Source organism: Ovis aries, chromosome 3 (genome assembly GCF_016772045.2).
Source record: "Ovis aries strain OAR_USU_Benz2616 breed Rambouillet chromosome 3, ARS-UI_Ramb_v3.0, whole genome shotgun sequence".
In the NCBI taxonomy this organism is placed as follows: Eukaryota; Metazoa; Chordata; class Mammalia; order Artiodactyla; family Bovidae; genus Ovis; species Ovis aries.
In genome coordinates, this window is record NC_056056.1 from 34,508,088 (window position 1) to 34,520,781 (window position 12,694).

General features: G+C 42.4%; 1 protein-coding gene across 1 annotated transcript in view; it reads right to left on the reverse strand.

Annotated features, from left to right (window-relative positions):
* Positions 1 to 12,694, reverse strand: part of IFT172 (intraflagellar transport 172) — a 34,439-nt gene that overhangs the window by 21,159 nt on the left and 586 nt on the right. The window contains exons 2-14 of the mRNA XM_004005769.6: positions 10,269 to 10,412; positions 9,916 to 10,028; positions 9,443 to 9,482; positions 9,072 to 9,137; positions 8,779 to 8,858; positions 8,471 to 8,558; positions 7,169 to 7,383; positions 6,142 to 6,265; positions 5,630 to 5,725; positions 4,585 to 4,746; positions 4,176 to 4,229; positions 3,847 to 3,950; positions 3,586 to 3,671 (exon numbers count right to left, since the gene is read on the reverse strand). Coding sequence (XP_004005818.1) covers positions 3,586 to 3,671; positions 3,847 to 3,950; positions 4,176 to 4,229; positions 4,585 to 4,746; positions 5,630 to 5,725; positions 6,142 to 6,265; positions 7,169 to 7,383; positions 8,471 to 8,558; positions 8,779 to 8,858; positions 9,072 to 9,137; positions 9,443 to 9,482; positions 9,916 to 10,028; positions 10,269 to 10,412 — 1,372 coding nt within the window. The remainder of the gene's footprint in view (positions 1 to 3,585; positions 3,672 to 3,846; positions 3,951 to 4,175; positions 4,230 to 4,584; positions 4,747 to 5,629; positions 5,726 to 6,141; positions 6,266 to 7,168; positions 7,384 to 8,470; positions 8,559 to 8,778; positions 8,859 to 9,071; positions 9,138 to 9,442; positions 9,483 to 9,915; positions 10,029 to 10,268; positions 10,413 to 12,694) is intronic.

Genomic DNA, 12,694 nt, shown 5'->3' on the forward strand with positions numbered 1-12,694 from the left:
GCTTTTGAACTGTGGTGTTGGAGAAGACTCTTGAGCGTCCCTTGGACTGCAAGGAGATCCAACCAGTCCATCCTACAGGAGATCAGTCCTGGGTGTTCATTGGAAGGACTGATGTTGAAGCTGAAACTCCAATACTTTGGTCACCTGATGCGAAGAGCTGACTCATTGGAAAAGACCCTGATGCTGGGAAAGATTGAGGGCATGAGGAGAAGGGGATGACAGAGGAGAAGATGGTTGGATGGCATCACCGACTCGATGGACATGGGTTTGGGTGGACTCCGGGAGTTGGTGATGGACAGGGAGGCCTGGTGTGCTGCAGTTCATGGGGTCACAAAGAGTTGGACACGACTGAGCAACTGAACTGAACTGAACTGATACATTGTCAGTTCCGGAGAAGGCAACGGCAACCCACTCCAGTGTTCTTGCCTGGAGAATCCCAGGGACTGGGGAGCCTGGTGGGCTGCCGTCTATGGGGTTGCACAGAGTCGGACATGACTGAAGCGACTTAGCAGCACCAGCATGCATTGTCAATTATCTTATACATTATCAATGAGCAATGTGCCTGTTTTTGTTATATATGCTTAAGCTAAAGACCAAATGCCAGCTGATAGCCACACCTGGGAAGACCAACTTAGAAATGAATTTTTCTTTAATTCAAAAGCAAAATAGTAAATCCGTGTTTTAATGCCTCAGTTATAAGTACAATTAGAAAATGCTAAAGCTGTGGGGACCCTATTTCTATGAGCACCCTTAAATTACACACAAAATTATGTGTGTGGATATTTTTCTGGGAAAGGATTTATGCTTTCAATTAGATACTCAAAGGGGTTGGTGACCCAAAAAAGTTAAGAGATAAACTCTGTCAATGTACACTGAAGATGAGACCTACAGAGTGAGGTGACTTGTCCAAAGTCATATGGCTCACTACTGCTATTAGAACTTGGGCCAGTGGACTGTGTTATTATTTGCATTACACTTATATTTCTGAGCTCAGAAACCTCATATGAAATATAAAATTCTTGAAATGTAAAAATATCTTAAGGACAGACCCATATGTATATGGAAACTTGATTTATGAGAGATGACATAATGTATTATTGGGAGAAGAATGGATTTTCAATAAATGGTTACACATATGGAAAAATACAATTAGCTTCCTACTTATATTATGCACAAACATAAATTGCAGGTAAAAGGCAAAAATTTTAAGTGTCAAAATATAGGAGGGAATAGAAGGGGATTTCCTAAATAAGACCTCAGAACCCACAAACTATTTATTAAAAAGTGATACACAACACTGTAAATCGACTATAAATTTTTAAAAAGTGATGAATTACATTAAACTTAAAAATGTCTAAACACTAAAAGATGCTGAAAAGGAGAGAAAAGACAAGACACAGGGTGAGAAAATATAACTGCAGTGCAAATAACCATCAAAGTCTATACCTGCACACACACAGAACTCCTTCAAGTAACCAAGAAAGTGAGTGAAAGTCACTCAGTCATGTCAGACTCTTTGTGACCCCATGGACTGTATAGCTCAGGCCAAAATACTGGAGTGGGTAGCCTTTCCCTTCTCCAGGGGATCTTCCCAACCCAGTGATCGAACCCATGTCTCCCGCATTTCAGGTGGATTCTTTACCAGCTGAGCCACAAGGGAAGCCCAAACAAGGAAAAAACAATCTAATTTTAAAAAGAGGCAATGGATATAAACTGGCAATTCACAGAAGAAGAAATCCAAAATGCCAATAAACAAATGAACAAAAAATTAATAGAATTAAATATATTTTCATATATTGAATACATCAGATTGAGCCAATTATGAAGTCAGGCAATTTCAAGCATTGGAGAGGATGTGGAACTGTACTGCTGGTGGGACTGTAAATGGGTACAACCTCTTCAGAGAGCAATTTGGAAATATTTAGTGAAATTGAGGATGTACCTCTTTTATGATTCAGCAATTCCACGCTGGGTGTAAACCTTAGAGAACTGAAATACTGCAACAGGGAAAAACCAACAACTTAAATGTCCACCAATAAAAGAAGAGAGAAAAGATCCAAGGAAAATATAATGGAATGTTAAGGATTTGACAGAATTTGGTATGGGTACAGAGCTCTTCCCTGTCACTAAGTCATGTCTGACCCTTCTGCTACCCCATGGACTGTAGCCTCTCAGACTCCTCTGTCCATGGGATTTTCCAAGCAAGAATACTGGAGTGGGTTGCCATTTCCTTTTCCAGGGAATCTTCCCGGCACAGGAATTGAACCCCTGTCTCCTATGTCTCCTGCATTGCAGGCAGATTCTTTACCCACTCAGCCATCAGGGAAGCCCATGGGTATACAAGTAATAATAATAAGAAAAGCACTTAGACTACTGCTTGGTATATAATAAGTATGTAGCAAATGTCAGCTATTCATAATAATAATATTATTATTATGAATAGCTAACATTTATTAAGTACTTATCATATACTAGGCACTAGTCTAAGTGCTTTTCATACGAAGTAGGTGCTATTTTTATCCCCACATTGTAGATGAGGAAATTGAGATACAGAAAGGATAAGTAATTTACCTGAAGATCACACAGGTAGTAAGTAGAGAAGTGGGACGGTTTGACTCCAGAGCTCTGCTGTTAACAACTACACTACCTGGATATGTTATTCTCTAATAAGCTTTTCAGAGAATATCATGCTATTTTTTATACTTTTTCCCTATGCTTGAAACATTTCATGATACAAAATTAACTATTAGTATATAAAGTGAAAGTGAAGTCGCTCAGTCGTGTCCGACTCTTTGCGACCCATAGACTGTAGCCCACCAAGCTCCTCCGTCCATGGGATTCTCCAGACAAGAATACTGGAGTAGGTTGCCATTTCCTTCTCCAGGGGATCTTCCCAACCCAGGGATCGAACCCAGGTCTCCCACATTACAGGCAGACACTTTAACCTCTGCACCACCAGGGAAGCCCACATAAAGTACGATTTATAAATGTGAACACTTGTGACATGTACATAAAACGTGTCATCACTACTTATTAATGACAAACTATACAGAGAAGGAAATGGCAACCCACTCCAGTGTTCTTGCCTGGAGAATCCCAGGGACGGGGGAGCCTGGTGGGCTGCTGTCTATGGGGTCGCACAGAGTCAGGCACGACTGAAGCGACTTCACAGCATACAGAAAGTAAGTCCCCTTCCTAAGGGGACTTACCAGTTCTAAGAATCTGTGACCCTATGAAGTATAAACAGGAAAATTCTTAAACTTTCTAATGGTTCTTCCCTACAATTCCCAATTTTCCAGCCCTAAGATAAATGCCTAGAGAACATGAATAATTATATGGGCAGGCCTATACACATCAAGGTATCTATATCTAGACCTCTAGACACAGACACACACGTGAATTTAAACATTTCACCAAAAAAAAAAAAATAAATAAACATTTCACATATCCACTGTAAGAATGCAGACACACATTTGCCTGCTGCCTCTCAGAGTCTTGGATTCTCCACTGCACACAATCCTGTGATATGGAAGTGCTTTATAAACATCAATTTTGTTATTACAATTATGAGGGAGTCTTACTCACCTATAGCAATAGTCTTGATATCAACAAGATAAGCCAATTTCTTATTATCCTCCATTCCTCGCTGACGCCTCTCATTAATACGGACACTGAAATATGAAAGGTCAGGTAAGGCAAAATGGGCTTAGGTAGCTAGGATGTTTAACAAGAGCTCTGAAACAAGACATGGGATGATGGTTTTAGATTAACTCGAGGACACAGGAGTTAGAAGTCAAAAAGGAATTCTTTTGGGTTTCAAAAATGGAGAGAACTAGGTGGGGTTACCTGATGAGATGGGGGTTCATGAATTCAGTCCGTACAGAACCCAGGGTATCATTACTCCCATATTCCACCAGGGTGAGCTCTCCAGCATTGAAGATCATGCACACCTGGGGATAAGTGGGATGGTTAGATGGTAGAAAGATTGCATGAAGAAAGAGACAAACCGTCGAGGGAGGTACATTGTGAGTTTACAGCAAAGTCCACTTTTCTCTTTATTCTGTTCCTCTATTTCACCTTCCCATTTTATCTGCTGTTTCCTCAACCCCTTGCCACTTGCCATCCTATGACACAGAAGCTAGAAGGAGGTTTATGGTGAATCAAGCTCTACTCACATTTTCATTTTCAAAGAAATACTTCTCATTGCCACCAGATCCCTGCCAAGCTACCTGTTAAGGGGGAAGAAGACATAAGGAACCTGTGGATAACCACCCGAGACAATGCTGCAAGAACAACAGGGTGGGACGCAGAGAGATTGATCTGGGGAGGTTTGACATTGCACAAGAGAGATGCTATGTCAGATTTTGCCTTGGTCCCTGTGTTTCTGGGAGAAGGTGTTAAAAAAAAAGTCCAACAGCGGTGATTCATATTCCAGGATTCTAAACCTGGGTCTCACTCCCTGAAACCAGGTCCCCAACACAGGAATGTTAGGGCATCCCATGGAGACCTTTCCCAGGGACCTTGGCTCATCTGGGGAGCACCTCAGGATGCCCCACTCCCCACCTCTCCATGTTTGGTTCCTACCTCACTAAGGCGATTTGTGGTCAGGTCCCCCAGCAGCAGTGTGTCTGATGTGTGGGCCACCAGGTAGCGTTCCTTTCCCAGGATTTTCACTTCTTCCACCTCGTAGCCATAGTGTGACTTGAGTACCACTCGGGTCCCCGATGAGAGGTTCTTCACAATCACCTTGGTAGGAGATGAGTCTCAGCTCCCCAAGTCCGAAAGTGGGGGGAATAGGCTGTGCCCTTTGCCTACCGCTACAGTGCTAAGCAAAAGCACATCTTGTTTCCTTGCCTGGCCTGGGATATTCTTGGTAAAAAGGACATCTCACATTTATAATGCTTTTACTATTTATAAAACGCTTTCATCTATTATCTCTTTTGATGCTTATAATACAAATGATTCTGAAAGTTCCACTGGGTTAAACTAATCACTCACCCTATGTTCCTGTAGCTCTCTGTACAAACTTTTACAACTTTACCATGTGTGCTATATTATTTTTTGATACATGTGTCTCCTTCACTAGAATGATCTTCTCGATTAAGGGACACTATTCAAAGATAAACATCTTTGAATTCTCAATGCCTAACAGTGCTGACAGACAAAGAAAGGACAAATATTTCTGGAGAAACTGAAAGACTGAAGGAATCAATGAATAATAAATGAAGGAAAGGAGGGTAGAGGTAGAGAAAAGATAAAACTGGGTTCAGGAACTAAGGCATGCGCTTGCACCATCATATACAGTGAGTTCAGAAGCCCTAGAACAAAGGAATTCAGAATTATAATCCTATTTATCAACTTCCCCAGTTGACATCCTATAGGGAGTCAAGTTTTAAACCAGGAAGATGTAAATGGCAATCTCTGTACCCCTTAAACCTGGTATTTAATCCTTCTCTTACAATAAGCTGGAAGAACTACAGTGGGAAAGTTGTCAGACACATTCTGTTTCTCGGAACAGCTCTGCCAGAGGTTAAATTTGAGTCTATGTTGTGGCCAGAACACAGGGTAGGACTACAAGGATGAATGAGCCATGGCATGACTTCAGTGTGGTAGGCTATCAGCTGCTTACCTGGCTAGGTCCCACATACGTCAATTCAAACTTATTCTTGTAAATGCTCCTTCGGAGGCAGCAGTCAAACTGTTCCACTCCACCACAGAGTGTGCCCTGGAAGGGAAAGTGGCAGCATAAAGGGTAACACACACAGTATAGAGGTGTGAAGAGGGTATTTAGAGACACTCTCAAACCCTAGGTTCTAGCATCTACAGAAGAGTTGGCGGTGAAAGGGCTGGTAGTTTTTGGAAGTATCAGCAGGAAAGAGGTGGCACTTGCAGGTCTTAAGAGCACCACATAGTTAGTGATGGGATATGAGGGAGAAACTAGCCCTGCCTATAAAATCTTGACCCATGTGACCTCCAATAAAGTATGGATTTCTCTTTCCTGCCTGGAACATCGGAGTTTTAGACTGTGATCAAAAGGGAACAGGAGTTTCTCCAGTGTCAGGAGAGAGTGCTTTAAGACAGGTGGGATTTTTCTTAATTTGAAGAAGTCATCAAAGCAGAAAGGGGTTACTAGTTGCATACCGCACAGAGTCGTGAGCCATCCCGCTTCCAGGCCAAGGCAGTGATGGTGTATAAGTTGGCAATTTCCTTGGGCTTTGCCTCTTCCCAGACGTTTCTCCGAGGACTCCAGTTGAGCACCCGAAGTCTGAAATTAAGTATGTGGCTTTTAGAAGAGATGGAGGCTGAGAAAAAGTGTAAATGGGCTTGTAATGGAAGGAAATGAGTTTTGCTACATCAGAGAACAGAGGAAATAAAAGAAAACAGACAAGGTGGCAGGGGATGGGGGGGTCTAGTAGGAGAGAACAAAAATGTTCAAGGGAAGTAAACTGGGGAAAAAAAAGTCAAAAGTAAAATAGAGTAAGAGAGATAGGAGTGAAAAAATAAAAAGAGATTATGGATATTTAGAAAAATGAGCTGTTAGTATAGAGAAATACAGAAAAAGAAAAGAGAATTGCTAGGAGTCAGAGAAGAAAGAAAGGAAGAGACATACATGAGACTGAAAGGGACAAAGACAGCACTGACAAAGCTGGGGTTAAAAGCACTCCAGGAAGAGATGGGACCTAGACTCCAGCTGTTTATGCACTGTTCCATCATTCATGCATTCATTCTCAAACCGCTGAGCATCTATGATATACTAGATGCTAATCTAGGCTTTGGAGACCTGAAAAAATAAAAATAGAGGCTCTCTTCTTAAGGGCTCTTCAAATTAGCCAGTTAGATACAAACACCAAAGGATAATACAGTGTGATAAACACAAAGCCAGTAGTCTGAAAAGGCGCAAGGGGAATACAAAGAAAGTAGAGATGAAGTCTGCTGTGGAGTCCTGGGGAGAGAGACCCACACAACCAGAGCACGGTGCATCTTGGAACTGCTGGCATGCTAACGGATGGTGGGAGCAGGAAGAGGAAAATGTGCATGAATTAAACCTTGAGAATCACTTGATTCTGACGCTCAGCCAATCTTCCACTCTGGTTGGGAAGCAAAACCAGGCTAAAGAAGAGTGTACACAGGGAAAGTAGGCAGAAGCCACAGCTGGACAGGGACCCACCTGTCATAGCTTCCCAGCACAACTGACTGGCCCCCAGGACTTGCTGCAGCTGTGGTGAACTCCCGCTCCAGAGGGTCACGGCTGTAGTCAAAAGTTTGTAGCACGTGGCCTTCCTTTCCATAGGCCACAATCCTCCGGTCACAGCCTGCAGCCACAATGCTATTGGTTGCCCACGCCAAGGCATAGGGTGGGCACGGATGGTTCACCAACTTTCCCTAAGAGTAGAGGAGGGTTTCCATCACTCTGAGGACACCACCTCGGAAATTTCTCATTCCTAGCATCTGACACACTCCCTTGGATCATTCTACTTGAGGAAATCTTTTCCCCAACATTATCCTGCCATAACACATCCTAATCTGAAGACTTCACAAATTATCTGTCTCATACCACATACACATCTTCTATGACATTTTAATATATATGCACTTATCAATTTTATGTTCAAAGTGAAAATCACTCAGTCATGTCTGACTCTTCGCGACCCCATGAACTATGCAGTCCATGGAATTTTCCAGGCCAGAATACTGGAGTGGGTACCCTTTCCCTTCTCCAGGGGACCTTCCCAAGCCAGGGGTTGAACCCAGGTCTCCCGCATTGCAGGCGGATTCTTTACCAGAGGAGCCACAAGGGAAGCCCTTATGTTCACAAGGAAACCTCAAAATACTTGTTTGGAGATCTTCAATACTCACCTAATAAGGCCCCCAAAGGAAGCTGACCTATACATCAACTAACACTATATAGGCCCACAGGGAATATATGACTCTTTTATTTTAGGAAGGGCACATTTAATTATTACACCAATAATTCTTATTGTAAATGATTCAAATAATAGAGGATTAAAACATGAACCTTCCTCATGTTTGGGAACGCATGTAAGAATTAAAGATTTTAAAATTAAAAAAATAAAAAACTAAAAAAGAAAAAAAAACATGAACCTTCCTTTATTCCCCTATATTTTCCCTTGCAAGCATAAACAACTCTTTTTTTCTCTGAATTTATATACATATGTAAAACATTTTATATAAATGAGAATAATTTTCAATTTTCATTTCTCTCAGAGTCTTTATTCCCCTTTACCCCCTTTATTCCACTTGATTCATCCTTTCCTATAACTATTAAGCTCTGGCCTCCTGAAAACAAACCCTCTTCTGTGGCCACATCCAGGTGTCTCTCTGCCTGAGGCCTCATGGTCCCAGCCTCCTCCCTGAGCACCATAATCTAAATTCCTTAGATGTCCAACCTCCCCTAGGACAGTGCTTGGGATTTCCTTCTCCCCTCTCCCAGGGCACCCTTTATTCATACCTGTGACTCTCCTGAGCCTTCGTCATCAAAGAAATACCTAACAATGGTGCCATCTGAATGACCAGAGAGAATTCCTTTCCCAGAGCAACTAAAAAAAAGGGGGAAAGGAAGAAAGGAGAGACATAAAGGAAGCAGTTAGGACATCCTGTCTCCCCAAGAAAGTCCCCTTCCTCATCAGACACTACTCTACCTGTGGTTCCCACTCCCAGCCCTCCCCATCATTCACACTATGGTCCCTCAAGCCAAGACTCCCCTAGAGCTTCTCCTACCATTCCCAGGCTTCTGGGATACCCTTCTTCCTTACTCACTTTGTTGTCAAGGACACCACATAAGAATCTGTCCCATAGATGGTAGATGATTTGTTAGTTTTGGTGTTTGCTAAACGAACCTGAAAATGGGAGAGTGGACACAAGTCTGTTTAAGCTACTTTCAACTTTACCCAGGACCTAAGGAACAAGAAATAAAAACACAAAAACTGTTCCCTGTGTGGTCTCCCCCCAGTACGTAACTTGACCCTCAGGGAGAAGATTAACTATATACCTCTTTCCAGAACCATTATCCCCATCCACAGCCTCTCCTGTGTTTCGCTTCCCTCCTTTACCTTTCCTTCAGCCAGCCCAAAGACAATGATGTATTCTGCTGGCCACTGCAGGCAAGTAACAGCACTCTGGAAGAAAGCAACAATGAAAAGGATAAGCCTGTCTATGTATATGAGCACAAAGATAGACAATCTAAACCTGAACAGCCTATCACATGCCACCACCCCAACCACCCACAGGGAAGGAGAGGAGGGGACATGACTGGGCTCTAAGGAGAAAGGCACAGGGGGGTAAGCAGCCAGGCAGCACCATTCATGCAGCAGGAAGAGTCAGAGCCAGATATTAACAAATGCCAACTTCTGGCTGTATTTATAAGCAGATATACTGATATGTTTGTTCCTCCTGATCTCTCAGGGACTGGTTAGAACATTACCGTCTGGATGAACTTGTTACAAATGACTTTCTTGTCACCCCTGCCAAATAAAAGAGAGAAGCATATTAAAAACCATAGCCACGAATAATTGCCACAAATGATGCTGGGGGAGGGGAAGGAGTTGCAGACACCATCCTTGGCCCACCAGTGTTGCCTCTCACTCCACAGAAGCCCTCAGAGGAGGCGTAAGAAGGAGCCAGAGTAGCTTTGGAAGAATAATAAAAACAGAACATCACTCCTGGCTCCTCGGGATCTCAGAGGGCCTCCTTGTTGATCTAAGACTGATTCCTCCAGGGATGGGATCACAGGAAACACAGTGTAGGCAAAGAGAGGGCCGCAACAGACTCTAGAAGGCCCCTGCCTGCCAAGCCCCAGCGTGGCTCCTTATGCTCTCCACTCCCCCTTCCCAGGGGGGCATTTCTTCCCACTTTGCCCTTCTCTGGGACACCCTATCTCCCAATCTCTATCCTCACCAGTCTTCTCCAATCTTGTAGACGTAGATGATGTTGTCAGTCTGTCCTATGGCAATCTTAGTGGAATCAGGAGAAAAAGCCATGCCCTTCACCATATAGCTCTTCCTGCCATACTAAGAGTCAGAAAAGAAAAAAAAAAAATAAGAAAGAAAAGGACAGAAAAAAGAAGTAATGAGTATACTGAAAAGAGAAGAAAAGGTACATGTGTGATGGTAGTGGGCTTGAGGGCTTTGTACTGAAAAAAGGAAGGGCAGGCCATTTCCTAAGCCTGTGGCTAGGAAGTAGGTACGGAAGCCTTCTAGGTTTTTAAGGTCCCATCAACAGATTAAGGTACATGTGAGTATTCCCTTCACCTTCATGTCAGCTGGTTTGGTGGAGAATTTATCTCTTCGCTCCCCATGTTCATCATACAGTAAGACCACACGGTCCACTGTGCAGACAGCAAATTTGGCATTGTTTTGGGACCATGCCATGCAGGTGACCTTTGCAGCTCCATCCTGCAGAGGTAAAGGGGACAAAAATAATCCAGACGCTGGTGGAGAATGCTAGTTCTAGTTCTGTTAGCATTTCTAGGTCCATTACTTCTAGTGTGACTTTGGTCAATTTTCCTTCTAGCACAGTCCTTAAAACAAAGAGATGCCCATGATCTGTCCAGGTCTCAGGCCTCAGAGCCCTGGATGGTGGGAACAAACTGATTCTAGAAACCATAATGCAAATGCACTAGGAGATGACACAGTAAGTAAGTACCAGTGTGTCCCTACAGTGGCCTTCTTATTCCCTCATTCTGCTACTGAAATAAATGCAACTGGTCTGATTAAGTTTTGGTCTTTAGCCATTAATTCAATTAATGTTTTTGAGTACCAAACTGAAAAAGGCACTTGGCCAAGGGCTGAGAGATAGAGACAAAGAGTAAAATGTGGTTCCTGCCCAAAGATCTAAAAATGGAAAAAGTCCCATAAGGGAGGCACATACAAAGCACTATTAACAGTTTGGAAAAGCCTGAGATAATTTTCCATTTAAATGATCAACACTAAGCTTTGAAGAATGGATACAGTTAAGTAGGGAAATTCTCTGAGGTAGAAGAAATGGCATGAGCGATAACAAGTTCTGGTGAATAAACAGTCATTTAATTTAGCTGACACTACATTGTTAACAGCAGAGCAGAAGGGGGAAGGCAGGAAAAACAGATGGAGGCCAATTTAGGAAGGCTCTTTGAAGCTAGGCTGAGTTTGGACTTATTTGGGAGAAAAGGGAGAGACAGTAAAAGTTCTGGAATGGGAAGTAAAATAATCACAGTTGAGACTTAGGATTCAAAAAATGCCTTTGTTTTTTATTTTTATTTCTGTCATTGTTGTTTTTTCCCTTAACAATCCACTTCACAGAGGCCCAAATTAGAAGTGATCAACTCCTGGCGAATTATTCTTGCCATGTCTGTCCCTTCCACCACCAGCCCTGGTGGTCTATGCAGCAGGTTCTGCACTAAGGATTTCCCTCCTAGAAATTTAAAAAAAAAATCTAGTTTCTGCTCCGTTTGATTAACTACTTGGGCTGTAGAGCCCTGGCTTAAAACATTGTTAATTTTTACTCCTAACCTACCCACTTTCAACATCAGAGGTAAAAAGGGCCTTTTTTTCCAATCAAAATCCTCAAACCAGAATCAGAAAATAGTCACCCCACCACCTTTAGCCTTCTCCAACTCTTAACTAAATTAGGTTAGGAGTGTTGAAGGCTCCTCATCAATTGTTGCTGACCAACTTCCTTCATCATTTTGCACCATCCTGGGCACTTAGTCCTTTCCTGCATCTGACATCACCTTATTTTGAAAGATTGAAGGGAGATTTCATTTCCAATTATTCCATTAGGGTAAAGGAATTTTCAAAATACAGATTCAAAGCAATGAGTACACCTCTCTTTTGTTCTAGTTTCCTTCTATTTTCCTAAAGCCACATGCTCTGTGAAGCCTTCCTGATTCCCATAATCAATCAATTCTCCTTTCTCTACAATATGTACCTCACAGGACTGTTGTGAGGATTAAATGAGGTAGCTGCTAAATCGCTTCAGTCGTGTTCAACCCTGTGTGACCCCATAGACGGCAGCCTACCAGGCTCCCCTGTCCCTGGGATTCTCCAGGCAAGAACACTGGAGTGGGTTGCCATTTCCTTCTCCAAAATGAGGTAGAGAAGAGGATAATAGCTAAGTTTTAACGAGCACTACAGATTAGGCACTTTGCTAAGTGTGTGATATGCATTATCTCACTTTATCTCATTACTGAGTTAGATGCTACTTTTATGCATCTTTTCCAGATGGAGGCACAGAAAGTCTAAGTAATTTGCTCAAGTTTACAAACACAGTTTAAGCGGCAGTATCAAGATTTAAATCCACGTGTACCTGATTCTATAATCCACAACCCCAACTTCTTTATTTATGCTGCCCTGGTACACATTAAACATTCAACTATGACAGATATTCTTGCTTTGTATTATTTTGTCCTTTGAATTTTTTTTCCTTTGAATTTTGAATATCGTTCTCTCTTGTCTAACAGTTTTCCTGCTGCTTTTTAGTTTACAAGGTTCTCTTGTGTACACTACTGCCTTTAACTCTTTCCCCTAATCCCCTAAGGCTGCGATTACTATTAGTCCCCTTTTCCAAATGTAAAAGTTTGGATGAGTGCTTAAAGAGCCTGTGCGATAAAGGCTAAAGTATCCGGTCATTTATTTAAAGCCGTGGTGACGCTAGGACTTGAATTCTGGTCTCCTAACTCCAAAACCCAGCCTTTCTT